Raw genomic sequence first — 22,106 nt, 5'->3', positions numbered from 1 at the left:
CCCTTTACAAAACAACCATTTCCATAGAGTTACTTACTTAAAATCAAGCCGACTCCATTAGCGAGGGATCCAACCCAGGCGGTCTTTCCTTTCCCTTCACGGAAGAGATCCAGCCACTGGAGGTATAAGACTCCAACAGCCAGGGGGGACCCATAGCACAGAAACTGAGTGAAGAAGGAGGCCACGACAATCACCCAGCCCCATCCACCATCCGGAGGCTTTTTTAATCCCATGGTGAAGTTAAATCAGGAGGTAGTTCAGCAGCAGGTCCTAAGCAAAAATGAAGCAACAAAAGAAAAAGACATTTAGAACTCAGTGTAGGTCATTGCCATGTTGGGCTAGCTCGCTCTGAAGGGCTCAGAATCAGCCAAAGTCAGGATAAGCAAAAGCCCTTGCCTCAGGTTGGGCACCAAAATGTTAAATTCTGTTACCTCTAGATTGTAGATTATTCTCTGGGAAGAGATTTCTTGGAGAGTTCAATAATCCCAAAATGCAGCCAGGAGACTGACTCTCCTCCAGCTTCCCTGAAGTTCTCCTGGGAAGTCTTGTCCTTGACCCAATTCAGACTGTCTTCTAGACTGACCTCTTTCAAAATGTCTCTAGACTCAATGTTGGGTCCTTTTATCTCCCAGAGAATGGGCTTGTGAGAACTTCTTACAGACCAATGAGCAAGCTCCTTTTAAAGGTGTGAACTAAAGGTGTGAGGTTTGAACTAAAGGTGTGAGGTTTGAACTAAAGGTGTGAGCTAGAAAGTTGTTAAGTACCATGCTAAATTAGACAATGGAGTAATCACCTGGTAATCCTAACAGGTCATGTACATCTTAAGCTACTATTTCAATCAATAAATCATTCATTCATTCAACAAAGACAAAATGGAAAAAAACTTAGGGCTGCTCTCAAGGAAGTTAAAAAAAAAAGTATACTAGAGATAAACAAATGAATGAATATAAGTTAGGTAGGAAGGATATTTGTCAGTGCAAATTAAACAAATTATCTCATTTATACTCAATCATTTAAAAACCAGAAGGCATGAATGACAATATGGGCATACATCTTTGGGCCCTCAAATCCAGGCCATGATGTTTTGGGAAGCTAAACGTTACTGAGCTCTTCCTCTTTGTGATTTTCTGGATCCATCCCACGTCCCCTGGCAACTTTAGGCAAGATTTGAACAGAAGATCCTTGGCCACAAAGCAAATGCACACACTACAAATTTCACTCTAGCAGGCTACTTACTATCCTTCATACTAAACATATTAAGACTTAGGATCATAGATTCAGGACTGAAAGAAATCTTTGAGGTTCAAAGGCTGAATCAGTCAGCAAGCAATCACTTGGGTGGGTACTTAGACAAAAACCAAACAATCCCTGACCTCAAATAGCTTCCATTCTAATGCGGGGAGACAACACGGACATAACATGTCCAAGTAATATATAAAACACAGAGAAATTAGAGAATTTTGGACAGAAAGATACTAGAAGCTGGTAGGAAGGAGGGTGCAGGAAAGGCTTCATGAAGAGAAATTTATGGGCTCATAAATCAGTGCTAAGAGATTAGCAGATGAAGAAATTTCTCTAAAGTCATAATAACTCATAAACAGCTGAATCAGGACCAGAAAGACCTCTTTGTCTCTAGAGATTTATTCAGTCACACCCTGATAGAACAAACTGTCATTTCTTTAGCTGAGGGGCAATATCCCTCAGGTTTCCATGGCCCCTTTCCTTGATGTTTCCTGAAGTTTACAGTAAATGAAAAGCTAGAAGTACCACCGGAGTCCCCAATTAGGAAAATTCCTCACATTTACAAAGAGAGTTGAGTCTCTTCCTTGATTTCAATTTATATCAATCTCTTGCTAATCCTCGCCCTGTTTGTAGTGGAGGCAAAATTAGAGTGACCAGAAATTTACAGCTAGAGAGTTGAGCAGAGTAAGCTACAGTTTCTTACAGGGGCAGCTAGGTAGAAGCATGGAGAGAATACTTGGATCTGCAATCAGGAAAATCCAAATTCAAATCTGGTCTCAGGCATAAACTAGCTGGGCAAGTCACTGAGCAAATCAGTTTCCCCAAGTGCAAAATGTCTCGAGATAATAATAGCATTCACCTCCCAACGTTGTTAGGAGAATCAAATGCGATAATAATTGTAAAATGCTCAGTACTTACTGGATGCTATGGGAGTATTAGTAATTACATGAGTGGAAACTGTGAAAAGAGCAGATCATTTTTTGGACCTTCCAGCCATCCTGGAAGAAATGGATACACAAGTAGTTTATTATTGTTATTATAGCTTTTTATTGACAGAACATAAGCATGGGTAATTTTTCAACACTGATCCTCGCAAAAGCTTCTGTTTCAATTTTCCCCCTCCTTCCTCCCACCCTCTCCCCTAGATGGCAGGCAGTCCCATACATGTTAAACATGTTAAAGTATATACAACCAAATGAGCAGAACCAGAAGATCACTGTACACTTCAACAACAATACTGTATGAAGACGTATTCTGATGGAAGTGGAAATCTTCAACATAAAGAAGATCCAATTCAGTTCCAGTTGATCAATGATGGACAGAGGTAGCTATACCCAGAGAAGGAACACTGGGAAGTGAATGTAAACTGTTTGCACTATTGTCTTTCTACCCAGGTTACTTATACCTTCGGAAGCTAATAATTAATGTGCAACAAAAAATTCAGTTTTACACACATATATTGTATCTAGGTTATACTGTAACACATTCAATATGTATGGGATTGCCTGTCATCTAGGGGAGGGAGTGGAGGGAGGGAGGGGAAAATTTGGAAAAATGAATACAAGAGATAATTTTGTAAAAAAAAAAAAATTACCCATGCATATGTACTGTCAAAAAAAATTAAAATTATAAATTTAATTTTAAAAAATTAAAAAAAAAGTATATACAACCAGTAGTTTCCAGCCAAGTCTTCTGCTCTGAGATGTCTATAGGGTCCATGGCAGCCCAACCTTAGTTTTATTTTTTTTTGTCTGTTGCCTCTGCATTGCTCATTTTTTTCAGTCCAATTTTTGAAGTGGCCAGTCTTTTTGCAGCCCATCTCTCACTCTCCACTTCTCCAAATCTCTCCTCAGCTCTCTTTTCTGTGGCCCTTCTCCAAAGAAACTTAAAACTCTTGTGGTAATGGAAAAACTCCCTGTGGGTCTGATCCCACAATAGCTTCTTTTCTGAAATTGGGAAGAAATCTAACTCCTGGGGTCTTAGGTAACGTGGGGCCCCCCTGGCCTGGCAAAGGTCCAGGGCTTACTCAAATGACTATATAGCACAAACATAGCCCAGTTAATAATTAATTGTGGTGACAGTATTTCCACAGAGCTTTGATTTCCCTGGCATGGATTATCTCAGCAGTGGGGCACCCTGTCACCCATCCTCACCTTCTCATTGACTTGTCCATCAGTCTTCTGCAGAAGACCAGCCATCCAGGGTCCCTCTTTTAGGTACAGACCCTCTCTGGCTTTCTATCTTTTCTTTACCCATCGCTCTGTACATGACTGGCCACTTCCTTTGCCAATCATATATCTCCTTGATGCTCCTTATTCTACTTCTTGATCACTGACCTTTATGTTATAAATATGTTATGTTATGTGTTATAACCTTTTCATGGCCACCATGTATATCTCCATTGCCTGTGGGTCAACTATATCTGTGATCTCTCAGGGACTGGAACATTCCAGATTCACAGCCATACAGCACTGACAGAAGAACTTTGTGATTTAAATGATAGGGCTCCAGACTTGGAAAAAGTTTATCACTGTTAGAATTCTTGCCTGACTTTTTTTTTCCTAAAGCTTTTTATTTTCAAAGCACATGCACAGATAACTTGACATCATTGACCCTTGCATCGCCTTGTGTTCTAGATTTTCTCCTCCTTCCCTGCACCTCCGCCCTTAGATGGCAAGCAATCCAATGCATGTTACATAGGTTAAAATATATGTTAAATCCAATATGTATAAACATATTTATACAATTCTCTTGCTGCACAAGAGAAATCAGATCAAAAAAGATAAAGTAAATGAGTTAGAAAACAAAATGCAAATGAACAATAAGAAAAAAGTGAGAATGCTCTGTTGTGATCCACCCTCAGTTCCCACAGTCCTCTCTCTGGGTGCAGATGGCTCTCTTCATCACAAGATCATTGGAACTTTGCCTGACTTCTCAAAAGCACTAGAGCCAACGTTCTTCCTTCTAATCCAATCTGGAGCCCAAATCCCTACCTATCTGCAGTGCCAGTGCCAATATTGATGAGGGTGCCCTGTGAGCCATTCATTAGCCCACATGCCATAATCTGCACAGTACTTCTCAACCATTTAACCCAAACCCAGTTCTTTTCTCCACATCACCATATGGTCCCCACCATGAGGCAACCCAAGTCTACAAGTTGGGAATCACTGGTGTGGGATTCAGCCTCTCAGAACTAACATTCGAGTTGTGAACGAGGAGAGAAGAGAGACAAAGGGGAGCAGGTTTAGGATTGGGTGAAGAGCGAAGGGGCCCAATGAATGACTAAAAGACTCCCCAAGTGGAAGGATTCCAGTGCCACGCCCTGGCTGAGTTTCAGTTCTGATTGGATTCGTGCCAATCGTCTCTTATTTTTTCAACCCTTCACCCCAGTTGAGTAAACCTTGTCTGCTGGTGTAGGATGTCAGGATCCCATATTAGACAAGTGTTAATATACTCTTTTTTTAAGTTTATGTTTTGGTCTCTTGCCAACATAAATAACAGGGCGCCTCCTCCTAGCTTTAGATCTGAGGTACTATGTTTCCTTTCCAATTTATCCTCCAAGCAGATTATAAAACACAAATCTCACCGCAACACTCTCTTGGTCAAGAATCTTCACACGTGTGCTGTTGATTCTGGGATAAAATAACACAATCCTCAGCCTGCCATTTAAAGATCTTGTCGGTGGGGATCCAGCTTACCTTCACAGGTTCACTCCCTATTGCTTATTCCCCTTACACGCTCTGCCTTCTAGCTAAGGAGACCTTTCATTATGCTTTGTCCTTTCATTCCATGTCTCACCTGACCTCCACATACTCCCTCTTGGCCTCCACTTTTTAGAATCTGGAACTTCCTCCAAAGCCTCCTGCCACCATCCCCCTCTACCTCAGTTGTTAGTTCTCTCTCATTTTTCAAATTATTATGTGTCTAACTATATTTATTTATATTATATAAGGCCATTTATATGGTGGGTCCCAGTAAAGGCAACTGGATTGGAGAGCCTGTGTTTGCCCTTTGAAGGACTTTTCTCCCCACCATCCTGGGGGGCAGAGCTGTTTGACCGTCCCCATGAGTCTCAGAGATGTTGGGTCACAGAACTAGTGACAGTCTGATCTCCTTCCTCCTCCACCAGGCAAAGTGAGAGCCCCATCTGACCAGGAATGGGGAGCTGGGGGACGGGAGTGGGGGCTTCCAGGAACACTGGGCCGGCACACCCAGCACTCCCTTTCTTTCTTCCCCAGCCCAGGACTGACTCATCCACTTCCCTTTCCACTGCCAGGAATTTAGAAGTTTCTAAAAAACCAACCTCCTTTTTTTTCCACCTGGATCCAGTCAGGAAACTTTCCAGCCATGGTTACACCAAATATTTGAAACAAGGTCCATCTGCCTTTCAAAGGAATGAGACTTGGGCCCCCCAATCACTTTATCACTAGGTTAGGGTTGAAGTGTCCGGGGGCAATAAACAGGCCTAGCCACTGACTACAGGTAGAGCAGAAGGAAGAAATGAGTCAGCCCCTGGAACAGAGGGGCTGGGTCAGGAGAAGAGTAGACCAGCCTTGGGGGTCAAGGTAGAGGGTCTGACAAACCCCTTCTTTTTCCCCATCAGGCTGGTTCCCTTAGATACCACCTGAGACTGACCTGGTTCATTTGAAACATAGAGACAGGGGTGGATGGAGCTAGGCAAGACCGATAGCTTCAGGCAGGAGAGGGCGGTAGGAAGGGCATTTTATAACTTTCAAAAAGTCAAAAAGCTCTGAGTTCAAATCTTGCTTCTGCCCCACGACACTAGCCTATCTGCAGAGAAATAGGTGCATTTAGACTTAATGTGAATAAAATTAAACAGATTCAGCCTCTTAAAAGCCTTAGCTGAGGGCAGGCCCGTCTCATTTTGGCTTTGACTCCCAGTCTGTGGTACGCTTCAGTGGTCCTCAAACTTTTAAAATAGGGGGCCAGTTCACTGTCCCTCACACTGTTGGAGCTCTGGACTAGAGTAAAAACAAAAGCTCACACTCTGTCTCTGCCCTCAGCCCATTTGCCATAAACCGGTGGGCCGCATAAACGTCCTCAGCCCCACATCTGGCCCGCCAGCAATAGTTTGAGAATCATCCCTGCTTTAGATACTCAATAAATGCTGACTTGTAAAGTGAATGACGGAGAGTTATAACACGTCATTCAGTGCTGGTTTTTCTTCAGGCAGAAATGCTTAAGCCTTTGCCCTTCTTCCTCATCTTGGTCTCTTGAGAATCCTTAGCTTACTCCAAGCCTCTATACTCAGGCTGCCTGATCCTACCTCAGTTAATAGTGCTCTCTTCTGACTGCTCATCATTTACTTCTCTATGTATCCCTTCAAGTGAAGTGCAAGCATGCTGAAGGCAGGAACTCTTTCTCCTTCGAACTGTGTATGCACAATGCTCTGTACACAGTAGGGATCAGATAAATGCTTGAATATGTACATTGTGCTTAATTAAAGCTTGCTAAACTGAATTAAATTAAAAGCAGAGTGAGCTGTGATATAATTTAAAGCAAAAATCATGGGTCACTTGTTTAATTGAGAAATACTGACCCATTAACTGGCTAGAACTGGGAGACAATAATTGTCCCCATAGCCTCACTTTGGCTGTTATTTATGGCAATTTGGGATTGCGAGACACAAAACCGAGGACGTGGGAAGTGTCACCAGTCTCAGGGGTAGAAGGGATCCAATCAATCTGAACCTGAATAAGAAGTCCAGGATTACCCATTCAGCTCACGGTCCTTTAGTCTGTTTGAAAACCCCCAAGTAGGGGGAGCTCACCCCTGCCTTCACCAGCTGGGAGGCTCTGGCATTAAGCAGGAAAGGCTTCTTTCCAATGGAAGGTGGGATTTGAGGTTTGAAAGAAGCCGGGGAAGTCAGAAGTGAAGAGAACTCCAGGCATGGGGAACTGCCAAAGGTCAGGAGATAAGAGTTCTATAGATAAAGTTCTATAATAAAGCAGGGGAGTCAGTGCACTACAGCATAGAGTACAAATAGGGGAGTAAAGAAGATGGGAAAGAGAAAAAGTCCAGGATGTTATAGACTTTAAGAGCCAAAGAGGATTTTGGATTTGGCCCTGGGTGGAAGAGAAGGCCACTGAAATTTCCCAAGAGTTCAGTAAGCTGGTGTTTGAGTAGGGGACTGATATGATCAGAAGATCTTTAAGAAGATTGCATTGGCTTCTGAGCAGATGAAATTAGGCGAGACCTGAAGCAGGGGAAAAAGAAAAAAACTTGCCAATTAGAAGGTTAATGAAAAAGTGGGTATGATAGAAGGGCAATTTTGGGAAGAAAGCAGGATCATTTGTACGTGTAGAGTGGGCAAGAAGGGCCCCCTCTTCCTTCTACAGGCCCCAGTTAAAAATCAAGGACTGGTTCTCTAGCTTCTTTTGAAGGGCACCTCCTCTCAGAAGCTGTGCTGCTCAAAGTTGCCCACGATCATAGTGACCCACATCATCCCACTGATTCCTATTGAGGTCTCAGGACACTAAGACTCACATGTGAGAAGAAAGATTTTTGATGATGTCCTCCAAAGGTTGGATAATATCCATAAAAAGTGAGGCTTCCTGGAGAATTCTTAATTCTACTTATCATCCCATAAGCTTCTTCATTTTTGTTTTCATTCCTTGCACATCTATGCTGTGTCCAGCATGCAACAGTGAGTTAACTCAAGCACAAGTTACCAAGTCTACAGGACCTTGGGTACATCTGTCTTGAAATTGGACCAAGATTTTACAAGGATCCAGAGCCAGAAAGGGCAGCAGAAACCTACTCCACAAACTGCAACTGGACAGAAAAGGACGCTGGATACCTTAGAATCAGCAGGAGTCAGGATAAGCAAAAGTCCTTGGTCTTTATTCTTGGTCTTAGGAGTAGAAGTGAATTGGATGGATGCAGGATCTCCACGACCTCCTTTCTCTTTCTCTCTATCCCAAAGTCCCTCTGGCTTGTCTTACTTTACCCCCTCGTCCCTCCTACAATTCTCTGTATACACCAATCGATTGAGCCAGCACAGAATAGTGGGAAGGGCCATTTTCCAAGCATATTCTAATAGAGTATTGTCTAATAAATAATTAGCCGTAAGTGCTCGGTTGTCCAAGTGCACCTACTAAGAGTTTCAGCCCTTTACAAATCATGAAGTACAAGGAGGGAAGGAAGATACAAGAGAAACCCCAGGTCACTGACAATCACAGCCAGCCTTCCAATTCTAAAATTTCTGAAGAGGCTCCTTCATTCTTTTTAATCTTTTGAGGAAGAAAATTATAATGCTCAAAAATGCCAATTCACTTCTTGGTGTTTTTTGAAATCACAAATAATCTTTAAAAGCACAAAAATACTGGTATAATTAAAATTAGAAGTCTAGGTGAAAACATTGGTTTTCCTAGGAAGATATCAAAAGGAATCTATAAATATGGAGCTATTGTTATTGTTTTCAAATCACAGAATATCTACAAAGCCTTTAAAAGTTTATGTAATGTGGTCAACCTGCCATCTGGGGGAAGGAGTGGGGGGAAGGAGGGGAAAAGTTGAAACAAAAGGTTTTGCAATTGTCAATGCTGGAAAATTATCCATGCATAAAATTTTTGTAAAAATTAAATAAAATGTATTTATTTATTTTTTTTTAAAGTCTATGTAATATTTAACATATATTGGATTACTTGTTGCCTAGAGAAGGGAGATGGGGGGAAGAGAGGGAGAAAAATGTGGAACACAAGGTTTTGCAGGCATCAATGTTGAAAACTATCTTTGCATGTATTTTGAAAACAAAAGGCTATTATTATGAATAAAAAATAAAGGAAAAAGTCTACATAAGCATCATCTATTATTATAATCACTAATAATAATTTTTAATATTTAAATAATAAATATTTAATAATAAATAATAATAATAAATATTTAATATTTAAATAATAAATAACAATTAAAGATAACTACTTAAAGGGATAATAAGATTCATATTACCTGTTTAACTAGTTATCTTTAATTGTTTTTCATAATTTTTGTTCCTGGCCTGTACACCTCAGGTATTTTTAGTTAAAATTAATTTAATATTTAGCATTATATTTTTAGTTAAAATTATATAGGGCCTCCTCTGGAAACTACCCCTCCCCCAATTAGCACTCACAATGGAGTATTAAAAACATGTGGCTGCCCCTGTGTTTAAGGTACTCTGTAGGTCTGCATGTCTAAATCTATAGTTTATAAGCCCCCAACCATAAGATTGCCCAAGAAGTACATGTAACTAATTCAAAGAGAAGGCATGTATTGAAAGGAAATTATCTGAATAATAGTAACATTTTCATATTCCTCAGTCAGAAAAGGAGACCCGTATTTGGGTAAACATGTGACTGAGGCCATTCATACCTAGATAATCTGATAACCTTTTTCATCTCTTGGTACCTCTATGTTGTCCTCCACTGGCTTGGAATCTCTTTTGGTTCTAGGTGCTCAATTCCCAATAGCCAGAATGACTTTCTTCTAAATTCACAGAGATTTCACTCTTTGAAGCTGACTATTGTCTCAGCTTTAAATTGGCTTCCTAGAGAGCATGTCCCACTTTCTAAAAGGTCGTGAAGGATTTGGCCAACTTTTGGCCAACCGACTTATAATTCCACTAGTTTTCATGGAAGAGCTTCTTCAGAAGTCAGAGCTAAAGGATAAAAGCCTATATTTGTTGTTTAAACCCCCCAACGTTCTTTCCAATTCTTGGATTTTGTAATGTTTACTGTCAGGATTATTTATCCTTCATATTTCAGTTTGGGGGCTTCCAGCCTTTTGGCTTAAAAAAAGAATGACCAGATGAGTCACTGTTTTAGCAAAACCAAACTCCCTTTAAGGCTAAAGGTGCAACAGGAAATCATCAGGCTCATTTCCTCAATGTTTGGTGGGTGGGAGGAATCAAAAAGATAATACTGAAGATGGTGGAGAGACTTAGTGATGGAGGGACTCATGGGATAGATTTGAGGTCAGAGGAACTGAGTTCACATCTTAGCTCTGCTCAATTTGCTATGTATCCTAGGTAATCTCTCTTGGACATAATTCCTTTCCAGTTATAAATCTACAGGGTGGCCCCAAACAATAAATATTTCTTAATTCCATGTGCTCTTATGGTTTTAGCTTTGAAATGTACAATAATAGGATGGAGAAAAACTGTTGGTCGGACCATCTGCAACACTGACATACTTACTTTTGGCTCCTTTGAAAAACTGAAATGTGTAGGTATGTTGAAGAAGGAACTTGGGGAAAGCAGCCACACTAAAAGGCACTAGAAAAGAAGCCAATAAAACATCCCTAGTTATGCCCCATGCCTGAACTCCCAAGATCCTAGTTTTCTCCAGAGAAAACCCAACATCAGAAATGCTCAAAAGATGAAAACAAAATAGTTGAAATCTCTTTGCTGAAGGATTTTTTAAGCCAACTGTAGTCTAGAGGGAAAGGGCCAAGAGCTGGGATGGTAACCAGAGGCTTGTTGTCGCTATGTCCCCTTCTCCCATGGGGCATTTCCCCTGTGCTCCTGCGGAGAAGGGGTCACATGAATGCCACCATTAGATGTGGCAGATCCCCAAAAAGCTGCCCCATCATTCCTAGCTAGAAAATAACAAGCTTATTTCTTCCCTCAGGGCTCCAGAGGGGGAAAACTTCAGTCCCAAGACAGAGTGCAGAGAAGCGTCTCTGTGTCTCTCTCTCCGGGATTTCAATGGAACAGTCCCAAGGAGCCAGAATCCTCAGGGCTGTGAGCTGCCCTGGTCCAAAGCAGCCAGCTGGCTCACCGCGCCCCTGCTTAGCCCAAGCTCTCACCCCAATGAGAGGCACTTTGGGAGGAAGGATCAAGCACCCCTGTGTGATGCTAATGATAAAACCCCTAGCTCATTCATTCAATTCACCAAAACATGGACATACTTGCCAATTTTGTAGGGATTTAAAATTAATTAGGTTATTTGAGGAGCCACAATGCTTTTATGTTTTTATTTTTGATATTGTAAACCCAGGGCCTGGCAATCATCCAATCAGCAAGTATTTATCAGGGCTTTCTATGTGTCAAGCTTTGGGTAATGAGCTAGGGAGAAAAAGCAAAAGTAACAATAATCCCTGCCTTCAAGAAGTTCACATTCTATTGGTGAGACAATATAGCCATTCACAGGTACTCATATACAAAGATGATACAAAGTGACCTTAGAGGAAAAAGGCAATAGTATCTGAATAGAACAGAAACAGCCTCTTACAGAAAGAAATGCTTGAGCTGATTCTTGAAGGAAAGCAGGAGGGACGGCAGTATAGATGTAAAAAAGGCACCAAGGTGGGAGATGGAACATTATGTGTGATGAGCAGAAAGAAGGCCAATAATAAAGTATGTAATCACTTTGAAGGAAAGAAAAGGGCTGGCTGTAAAGGACTTCAGAGGTCAGAGGACCAGCACTCAGCACAATGCCTGGCACATGATAGGGACTCGCTTGGTAAATGTTTAGTGACTAACTTTATGTGTCTTTGCCAAGAAAATTCCAAATGGGGCCATGAAGAGGTGAATAGAAAGAACAAAACTTTAGGTGATCCTAGAAGGAACAGAGAGTCAGTAATAAGAATCCATTGATTAAAAGGATGATGTGGTGAGATCTATAAAATGACATCAGCATCTGTATGGAGAATACATTGAGTGGGGAGATACCAAGAACAACTCTGGGCCAGAACTCTGAATTTGAAACAAGGATTCTTACAAGGTGCTAAGTCAGTGGAATTGATAGAGACAATGGTTATTTAGCTTAACAGCTAAATGATCCTGGCAATAAGAGGGGAGTCTGGAAGCAAATGGGGTTTGGAGGGAAAGGTAAATTTTGGTTTTGGACATTTTGAGTTTAAGATGACAATGGGACATTTATTTCAAAGTGTCCAAGAGACCATTGGTAATGAGAGAGCAGAGCTCAGGGGAGAAATGAGGATTCTATATGCTGATCTGAGACTGATCCTCATGGAGATGATAATTAAACCCATGAGTATTGAGGTGATGATGAAGTGAAAGAGTACAAAGCAGAGAGCTCAGGTCTGATACTTCATGCACAGCTACAGTCAGGGGTGTGCGATGGAGAGTAAAGAAGCAAATGAGACTGAGAAAGAGCTCACGTACATGGAGGAGGACAACACTGTCCTGCCAACCCAGAATTACTAGTGACAATAGTATATGAGAAGACTTAGAGGGGGACAGGATGACCCTCTTCAAATGACTTAACAGCTGCCTTACACAATTGAGATTGGACTGGCTCTGCTTGGTCCCAGAGGGCAGACCCAGGGGCAACAAATGGAAGTTGAAAGGTGAAGATTTGGCCATGATATAAGGAAAATTTTCTAGGAATGGGAGCATTTCCTCAAAGGGGAAGGGGCTACCAGGGTTAGCAGTGAAGTCTCCCTCCCTGTAGGCGTTCAGGAGAAAGCCGGCCAGCCACTTGTAAGAGAGATCACAGAGCACAGTCTTGTTCAGACAATTTTTGATGAGCTGTCCTTAGAAGCCTTAGCGTCACTGAAGCCAGGAGCACTAGCTAGTTATCTTACATCAACTAACCATTTGTCCCTGTGGTACTTGTTCTGTCATCCTTAGGGAAGCTGTTAGCTTTTTTTTTTTTTTTTTTTTTTTAACATAAATACAGAGCTGAACTATGATTTCACTTGTATTGGCAACTCCCAGATGAGGAAATGCCTTTTTACCAATACAGGCTACCACTAGAGTGGCAGTCTTAGAAAGTAGCCTAAGGGCCAAAATCTTGTCACTTAGTCTGACTCAGAATCAGAGGTGGAGCTTTAACACAAGACTTTCTAGCTATTTATTTATTCATTGACTATACTATCACTTTTTAAAAAAAATCATATTTTAATTAATTCTGAAAATGAGGATACTTCCTGATATTGTTGACTTGTAGCCCTAGAAAAGCAAAAACCAGGCCAAAAAAAAAAGTCAGAAAAAATGTTGATTACTGCAGGAATCTTAGGAAGTGGTTCCCAGTTTCCCAGTATTCTACATCCTATTTTGGATCTTTCTCTGCCTTGAAATCATCCCCCTGATTTAGCTAAACACACTCCCATGATTGTTCAGGAAAGCTGAAGTATCTGAAGTAGACTGTTGTTTTGATAAAAAGTTAGAGAAAAGCAAAAAGAAAACATTTCCACTGAAAATTAAACTTTCTTCCGAGAAAATATGGGCACTTAAATCACTTTATGTTAAAATAAGAGCCAAATGATTAAAAAAATTGTTTTTATGCTTCCTGTTTCTTTAGAAATTGAGGGTTGATTATGTCTAAGCAGAAATTAAACAGTGCAAATTATTAATAGCCATGTTTTGCTCATGGGGAAAACCGGAGTTCAAAAACGTTTAAAGCCTTTCTCATAGTTGCATAGCTCCTATCAGAACCAATATTCAAGCTTTCTGCTGGCTCCAAATTTGTGACATTTCCCACTACACCACACTAATGCTCTCATATCATGATCATTAGATCATAGGAACAAAAGGTCATAGATGAGAGGTTTAGAGAGGACTTCAGTGGAAATCTAACCTCTTTATTTCCCACATGGAGAAAATGCTCCCCCCAGGGGTTAAGTGATTTTTCTCAAGGTCACACAGATGTTAATCATCAGGGCAGGATTGGAACCCAAGGTCCCTGACTAGAATCAGTATGTTTTCCATGGTTCTCTATATTGTCACCAAGACCACGAGATTTAGAACAGGAAGGGACTGCACTAAAAGACATCAATTTTCAATCCTGTTGGGAACAGAATCATGGGATTAGGGATCTAGCATTAGATCCTTTTCATTTCACAGATGAAGAAACTGAGGAAGATTCAGCGATGTAAATCATTCTCTTGTCCTTCTGTGAAAGGGAAGACATTTGAAATAAAAGAGATAAGCAGAGACTTCCTCAAGATCATTTGAAACAATACATGTCTAGAGACATGTCCAAGATCATCTAGCTAGAATGCATGTGAATACAAATCTTCCTGAATCTAGGTCCGGCGCCCCATTCTCAAGTCAGGACTGCCCAATTCATGATAAAAACCAGAGATCTCCCTGGCATTCTGTACTCAACACTGTCTTTAGGGTCTGCTGACCTCTCCTTTCCAGTTTTCTTTACTGTTAGTGACACTAAGATTTATGTTCTTTTTTCTTCCCCCCTCTGAAAATCTATTTAGTCAGGCACTTGCTTCCTTCCTCCCAACTACTTCCATTCTTGGTTTTTGAGCCAAAACTGATCAGGCTAACTTGGTTGCAAGATACTAGACTGACGAAAGGTTAAGGGCAGATTCTAGGGCATCTGATCCAACCAACAAAAACAAACGGATCTTATTTTTTAAGGAAACGGATACTCCAAGAGAGTCAAAAGATTTGCCCATAGTCACCTGGTGATGGGGAAGAGAGCAAGGGGAGGATCCAGACTTACTTTTCCTGCTCCAAGTTCAGCAATCTATCCATGAGTATGTCACACAGCCTTCTCTAGCTATAAACTAAAACTGCCATGTTGAAAGCATGGCCCTAAGTAAATGGGACTTAGCCTGGTGTAATTATGAGAGTGTATGAATGTTTTATTTGTATCTGGTTAGGTTTATCTCCACTTTTCCATTACTTAGGGGTCTATAAGCCAAAAATCCTTCAACTCATTAATCTGACTGAAATTAGAGGATCTTTCAAGGTTCTTAATTCTATCTTGAAGAAAATGAACATAATGCAAGGGTCAATTGGTCAAAACCACAGAATCTTGGAGGCCATATAGTCCAAAGCCCTCTGGACAATAACTCCAGCACTAGGCCATCCAATTTTGCTTGAAACCTACAGTGAGGAAGCAACTACCATTTCCCAAGGCAGCCTGCTCCTTCCCCCTCAAAAAAGTTTCTAGAGCATAGTGATTTCTAGATATCACTCCCCAACCATAACCAAATGAGTCCTTTCTTCAGTCAAATAGGTATTTATTAAGTAATAGGTGTCTGGCAACATGTGAGGTGCTGGGACACAAAGTCAAAAAGGAGACACCCCTGAGCTCAGGGTGATTATGTCTCAGCAGAATTCTTCTAAAATGGGGTCCATGGATAGATTTCAGGGGATTTATGAACTTGGATGGAAAGAAAAAATACTTCTCCAATTTCAGTGACCTCTAGCTGAAATGTAGCCCTTCCTTCCATTATGGATAGATGCACCAAAAATTATTCTGAGGCCTCCGGGGTTTGGAGAAACCACTAGAGGATCCAAGACAAAAAATAAAAAAATAAAAAAAAAGGGTTAAGAACTCTCAGACTAGAACAGAGAAAAGTAGGGATGCCAAACCAACCACCAGCACATGGTATGACAGGAGATAGGTTTTGGAGTCAGAAAATCTATAAGTTGAGTGACCTGAGACAAATGACTTGACCTTCGCAAATTCATCTGTAAAATGAAAGGAATAATTTGACCCCTATAGTCTCCCTCTCCCTCATTTTAATCTGTGAGCCTCGAGTCTGAGCAACTCCTCTTAGAAGAAAGCTCTTCTGGACATGGAGCCTACCTCCCCTTCTTTACATCTGAAATTCACTGTTCTTGGCTCTGCCTTCTCAGGGATAAGTTAAATGAACTGAAAATTTGGAAATGGGCACTTAGGTGGAAAACAAAGCCCTGCCCCCTTGCCTTCAAAAGTAATTTAACATCTCGGTCTCCTCATCTGTAAAAAAAAAATTAAGAGTTGAGTCTAATCATCAAGGTGACTATGATTCATTTTTGCGCATCACAGCCCTTTAAATGAGGGAAAGGAATTAATACTCAGCAAGCCCCTACTATGTGCCAAGTATTCTGCCAAGAATTTTCTTGTTCTCCACCAGCATTCTGCTCTCCAAGTCTAACACCCGTGATTCCTTCATCTGATCATCACATGGCATGAGTTCACCATCTAAACTACCCTCCTCTGGGCCTTCCTAAAACATCCCAGACTGGAACCCAGTACTCCAATGGGTCTGGTGAGGGTCATGGCCAGGCCCACTTCTAAATGTTTTGCCATGCTAACAGTCAAAGTCATCAGAGTGAAAACAATTCTAAGTAACTGGCAGCCAATTAATACTGCTAAAGCTTTAGGTGATCTTGACAGTGATCACCTGTCCCCAACTGATTCCAAGAGTGTTGCTTTCTTTCCCTGGAACACAAATTAAGACAGACACCTGACTCTTTTACCCTTTGTCCATCAAGAGTTTGTTTTCCAGTTTTTTTGTTAAGAGATAGACAGATGGCAGATGGCAAAGAGAGGAAGTCACATAGGCTTGTTGATCCTTGCTTAAATCCCAGTCAGTCCAATTTTTCCCCACAAATATATATTCCCATGTCAATTTGAACCTCTTCCCTAATCCACACTGACAACCCAAGGTCTGCCCCTTGACCTCAGATTTCTCTGGACCTATCCTAGAGCATCAGTTATTCATCAAAAAGTTTTCCATGGGGAGAGTGCCTACAATCTTTGAATATGTTGAAGGGGGGAAAATATATTGGAGGAACCAAGGCTTTAAATAGTTTCTGAGTGACAGGTGATCATAAAATCCAACTGGTCATTTTACAGATGAGGAAATGGAGGCCCAAAGATGTTAAATGACTTGATGAAGATTCAATAGTGATTAACAGAATCAGAACTAGAATCCAGGTCTCCTAATTACTTGCTTGTCCAGTGTTCCCACGGCCTCTCTTATTAAGCTCTGGAAAAATGAAAGCTTTCTCAGATCATATATCAGATCAAAATGACCTGCTTGTCATTTCCTGACATAAAATTCCACTCCTATTTGTGCATTTGCACAGACTATAGCCCCCCCTCCACACTCCTCTTGTCTACTGTATATCTCTTATCTCTATCTTTGGGGATCCCTAAGTCCTTCCAAGGCTTAGCTCAAGTGCTTCCTCCTATAAGAGACCTTTCCTGTCACTGTCCCTCCAAGTTGTTACTTCTCTCCCAGGCCTCTGAAAACTGCATATTCATTATTTTGTTTATTAATATCACCTATAATATTAATATTATATTATTATATATTATGTATAATTACTGCATATTCATTATTTTGTTTATTAATATCACCTATAATATTAATATTATATTATTATATATTATGTATAATCACTTATAATACTAATAAATTAACATAATTATTATACATGATTACCTATAATATTAATAAATCAATATAATAATAGCATTAATAATGTTAATTAATTATCTGTGTCCATGTTGCATCCTGTCCATGGAATGCAAATTCATTAAAGGCAAGGACTTTTTTTTTTTTTTTATCCTCAACACTTCATAGAGTTCTTGTCACATACAGCAAGTGCTTAATAAGTGTAGGTATTGACTTTAACTGGATCTATAGAGAATAGAGAAAGGGGAAAGTGAGCTGCTAGAGAGAACACACCAGAGTTAAATGAGTTTTAGACAGGACAGAAAATAGTCAAGTCAGAAAGCTGTAGTCACTGTTTCCTAGGGAACAATGTTCACCACTTTCCAGGCTTTCATTCACACTTACCTATATATCCCATCATCCCTCAAAGGTCTATCTCCTTCATAAATAAGTTCCCACCCTTGCCAGTTTCCTAAAATTTCTCTTCTTTAATTCTATTTACATTTCCTCAGCATTATCTAAAATGAGGTGATCAGGGTTTTGCCTCAGGGCAAAAATATTTAGAGGATGCAGATAATACCGAAAGAACTGCTCAGTAGAAACTACTGAAAGTATCGCCTAATTAGCAAAAAATAATTAAAATAGGAAGCTCCAGTGGCTTCCTCCCTTAAGCAGACACACCCCAGCAGCGCCTCCCAGGCTGGCTGCATACTCTCTGCTGTCTTCAGTGGACAACCCAGCAATGGCCTCATGGGATCTGGGCCACTCTTTCTCCTCCTTCCTCTGCTCATGTTTGGGCCAATGGCAGTGAGTATAAAAATCACTACTCATAACTGTGGACCTACTCCCAGAGTAGAACTTTATTCTATGAGCGAGTGCTAGTCCAAGTCAAGAATCAGCAATGGTGTGTGTCTGCCATCCCCTGACCAGCCTAGCTAAGTCTGGAGATGGATTAATCCAGGGATGAGAAACTCCCAAGGATCTCTAACAAGGGATAGTTGAGTGGTTAGCTCCCAAGGCACAGACAGAAATAGATACCGGACCCATAATGACAGTGGGAGAGGTATCTCCCAGAGGAGCAAATTACCACTACTGTTGGAGGTCAGCAACTTCTCTGTGATCTAAGCAGAGAGGTAAAGGGGCTCAAGGGATGCTGAGGTAGATAGGACTCCCAGACAGCTTCCCTTTAAAATTCACTACTCTGAAATGAGCAGGACCAGGAGATCATTACATACTTCAACAACAGTACTACATGATGATCCGTTCTGATGGATGAGGCCCTGTCCAACAATGAGATGAACCAAATCAGTTCCAATAGAGCAGAAATGAACTGAACCAGCTACACCCAGCGAAAGAACTCTGGGAGACAACATGAACCACACATAGAATTTCCAATCCCTCTAATTTTGTCCACCTGTATTTTGGATTTCCTTCACAGGTTAATTGTGCACTATTTCAAAGTCCAATCCTTTTTGTACAGTAGAATAGCTGTTTGGACATGTGTATATATATTGTATTTAATTTATATATATATATATAATATATAATATTTTATATATATTGTGTATATATATATATTTATATATGTATTGGTCAACCTGCCATCTGGGGGGGGGGGGGGGAAAGGAGGGGAAAAAATTACAACAAAAGGTTTGGCAAATTGTCAATGCTGGAAAATTACCCATGCATAACATTTTTGTAAAAATTAAATCAAATAAAATTCACTACTCTTCTCTACTTGCTCTCTATCTTGCTGCTGATCAGCTGACCCCAAGGTTAGGGTAAAAGTGTCATTCCTAATTTTTACATCTTTAATGAGAGGAGAGAGTCCCTAACATCTGGGCAACCACAACAACCAAAAGACAGCTTTCAGAGAGACTGAAAGGACTGGAGAAGGGTGTGTTCTTCTGGTTTGTTTTGTTCGTTTTTTTTTTTTTTCCCTGAGGCTGGGGTTAAGTGACTTGCCCAGGGTCACACAGCTAGGAAGTGTTAAGTGTCAGACTAAATTTGAACTCGGATCCTCCTGAATTCAGGGCTGGTGCTCTATCCACTGCGCCACCTAGCTGCCCCCTGTTTTGTGTTTTTTAAATCTTGAATTTAAGTTACATATTGCACTCACGCCCCCCCCCCCCCCCCCCATGACTACTGGCTATTTCAGATGTTCTACAGATGTGGAAAATCCCACATACCCCAAACTGAACCTACTATCTTACTTAACACTGAGGGCACCATGGACCTCCTGGTGGCCCAGATGGGGAGATCTGGGGTATTGGTTAGGGGTGGAGGACTATATAGTCTGCGAATGCACAGGGTGGCAGGTGGAATGTTATGTTCAGGAAATGCACAGCAGGACAGACTTATTTAAGATCAGAGAACGCTCCCTATTTTTTTTTTTTTTGAAAGCTTCCTTTTGTTCCGACCCAATAAAGAAGTCATCCTGGGCTCCTCACTCACCCTCATCACAGGGATGCAATCTGTGCCCGGGCCTTGCTGTCCAGAGCTTCCCAGCCCCTAATCTCCCCCTCGTTGGTGCAGGTTCTAAGCCCCTCACACTACTCTTCCCCCTGCACTCGGCTACCAAGTGATCTCTTCAAAGGACAGACCTCATCTTGTCGCCTCCCTTACTCCACAAACTCCTATGGCTCCCTATGACCAAGCAGTATCAAATAGAAAGTCCTGTATCATTGGCCATCTGTCCCCCACACCCCACACAGCCCTCTCCAGGCTTCTCGCCCTTTCCCACCCTCTATGCTCTGTATTACAGAGCCCCTGGCTTCCCTGCTGCTGCTCCCTCTCCCGGATCAGGGAACTTTGCAGGGAGGGCCTCTTCACCTCACGGTGCACATTCCAGGTCAGACGGCTGAACCCCCACCTTCCTCAGGCGGCCTTTCCCGGCCCTTCCGCCCTCCAGCACCTTCTCTGCATGTACCTCCCCGTTACCCGGTAGAGCTCACACGCAAACATAGCTGTCCCCGGTGCTAAGCGCGGTGCCGGCCCTCGGAGGTGCTTAATAAATGCCTGGTGGAGAATGAAGGCATTCTGCCCCATCTCCCACCTTCCCCCGGGTTTTTTTTAGACTCGGTGGTGCGCGGTGGGGGCGGGGCTGCCTCAGTTTCCCCAGCAGGCAGCCCTCGGAGCATCGCCTTGCACGGGGCACTGGCGATGCCCGGGAGCTTTGTTTTTTTAAACTTTCAGGTACAAGAAGTGTCTCTCTTACCCACTCTCTGTGGGGACCGCGGCCCGAAGCCAGGGCCCCCCACGGCGAGCCCCAAACCGCAGCAGTCAGCGCTCCGGTCCCCGGACCCGCGGCTCGCCCCGGCCGCCGGCCCGAGTTTCCATAGCGAACGCCAAACTCTCCCGCGAGCTCCCGGCAGCCGAGGGCGCAGGTTGGGCCAGGTGGAGCCGAACCCGGCCGGGGCCGCCGAAGCCCGGCCCGCCTCGGCCTGCAGCCCCCTCCCCAGCGCTGCCCCGCGGCCGCCCAGCCTCCGGCCGGGAGGGGAGCCGCCGTCCCGACCCGCCGCCCGAGCGCCCGCGGCCGGCGCCCGCGGCTCCTCCGTGGCCCTGCCCCGCGGCCCGGGGGCGCAGGGAGGCCTCGCTCCCCGCCACGGTCCTGCGTGGGACACAACTTTCCCAACGAGACCACCTGGAAGTGCCGGCTTCTCCGAGCCTCGGGCTGTGTGAGCCAGCCGCCGAGGGCCAGGCCCGGGGCCCCTCTCTCACTGCGGGGAAGGGCTGAAAGGAGCACCCCACGAAACCAGGCGCGCGCCAGCCCCCACACGCTCACACGCCCCCTCCCCCAGGCCCCCGGCCCCATCCCCAGCGAGAGAGCCGGTGACAGCCCCCCAACCCCCACTCGGCTCCGGCTCGAGCCCTCGCGCATCGGAGTCGGGGCGGGAGAGTGGCCGTGGCCGTGGCCGCGGGCGCACGGCCCCCGCCCCGCCCCCACGCCGCTCTCGGGCTGCTTTACCTGGCGGTGCCGCGGCGCCGGGGGTCCCGCTCCGGGAGCTGGGGGCGCAGCGAGCCCGGGGGCGCAGGGACGGCGGCGGCCGCCCGTCGGTCAGCCCGCCGGCTCGTTGGCTCTCGCACTGGTGGCCCCGCGGCCCAGGGTGCAGCTATTTATCGCCGCGGCCGCCGCCGCCGCCGCCGCGGGGGGATTGGGCAATGACCCGGCTCGAGCCGCGCAGCACCGGCCCGCGGGGGAGCCGCCGCCCTCCGGCCGGGCGGAGCGCTCAGCCCCCGGCGGCTGCCACATGGGACAGCGAGCCGCCCCCCCCCCCGCCGCCCCGGGGCAGCTCCTCTCCCCTCCTCCTCTCCCTCCTCCCCCTCCCCCTCTCCTCCTCCTCCTCTCCCCCCGCTCCTGCCGCCGGGGACGCTGCCGCCGCTCTCCGCCAAGTTCTTTCCCCCAGCTCCTCTCCCCTTTGCGGGGCACCGAGGCCAGTCCGAACTGGTTGCGGCGGAGCGGGCGGCGGGGGAAGGAGGCGGAGGAGGAGAAGAGGGAGGCCGTGGAGGCGGCGAGGCTGGCGGCGGGGGCCCTCGCTCGCTGGTCTCCCCGCCGGGCGCCTGGGGCCGGGGCCAGACGGAGGGAGGCCGGCCGCGGAGTGTGGGGCTCCAGGCCCCGCCGGGGAGGGAGCCAGCTCTCCCGGGTAACCCGGCCGGCCGCGAGGGGGGCACAGCGCCTGGGGAGCCTGGGCCGCCGCTGACACTCTCCACCCTGGCCCATCTCAACTTTTGTGAGCCTCAGTTTCCCTCTATAAAACAGAAGA

General features: G+C 44.0%; 1 protein-coding gene across 3 annotated transcripts in view; it reads right to left on the bottom strand.

The window, feature by feature from the left end:
* SLC16A9 (solute carrier family 16 member 9) overlaps window positions 1-21,443 on the bottom strand; it is a 46,036-nt gene extending 24,593 nt beyond the window's left edge. Inside the window, exons 1-2 of one of the 3 annotated variants that reach the window (XR_012487200.1) lie at window positions 20,561-20,696; window positions 38-270 (exon numbers count right to left, since the gene is read on the bottom strand). Coding sequence is in view for 2 of the 3 variants with exons in the window: in XM_074297048.1 (XP_074153149.1) it covers window positions 38-233 (196 nt within the window). In the remaining variant the exon portion in view is untranslated. Of the gene's footprint in view, window positions 1-37; window positions 271-20,560; window positions 20,697-21,310 lie in introns of those variants that run through there. The other 2 variants (XM_074297048.1, XM_074297049.1) reach the window with 2 other exon arrangements.
* Between the last annotated feature and the right edge of the window lie 663 nt (window positions 21,444-22,106).

The sequence above is a fragment of the Sminthopsis crassicaudata genome, chromosome 2 (assembly GCF_048593235.1).
Source record: "Sminthopsis crassicaudata isolate SCR6 chromosome 2, ASM4859323v1, whole genome shotgun sequence".
Classification (NCBI taxonomy): Eukaryota; Metazoa; Chordata; class Mammalia; order Dasyuromorphia; family Dasyuridae; genus Sminthopsis; species Sminthopsis crassicaudata.
This window is presented reverse-complemented; position numbering and strand designations above follow the sequence as displayed.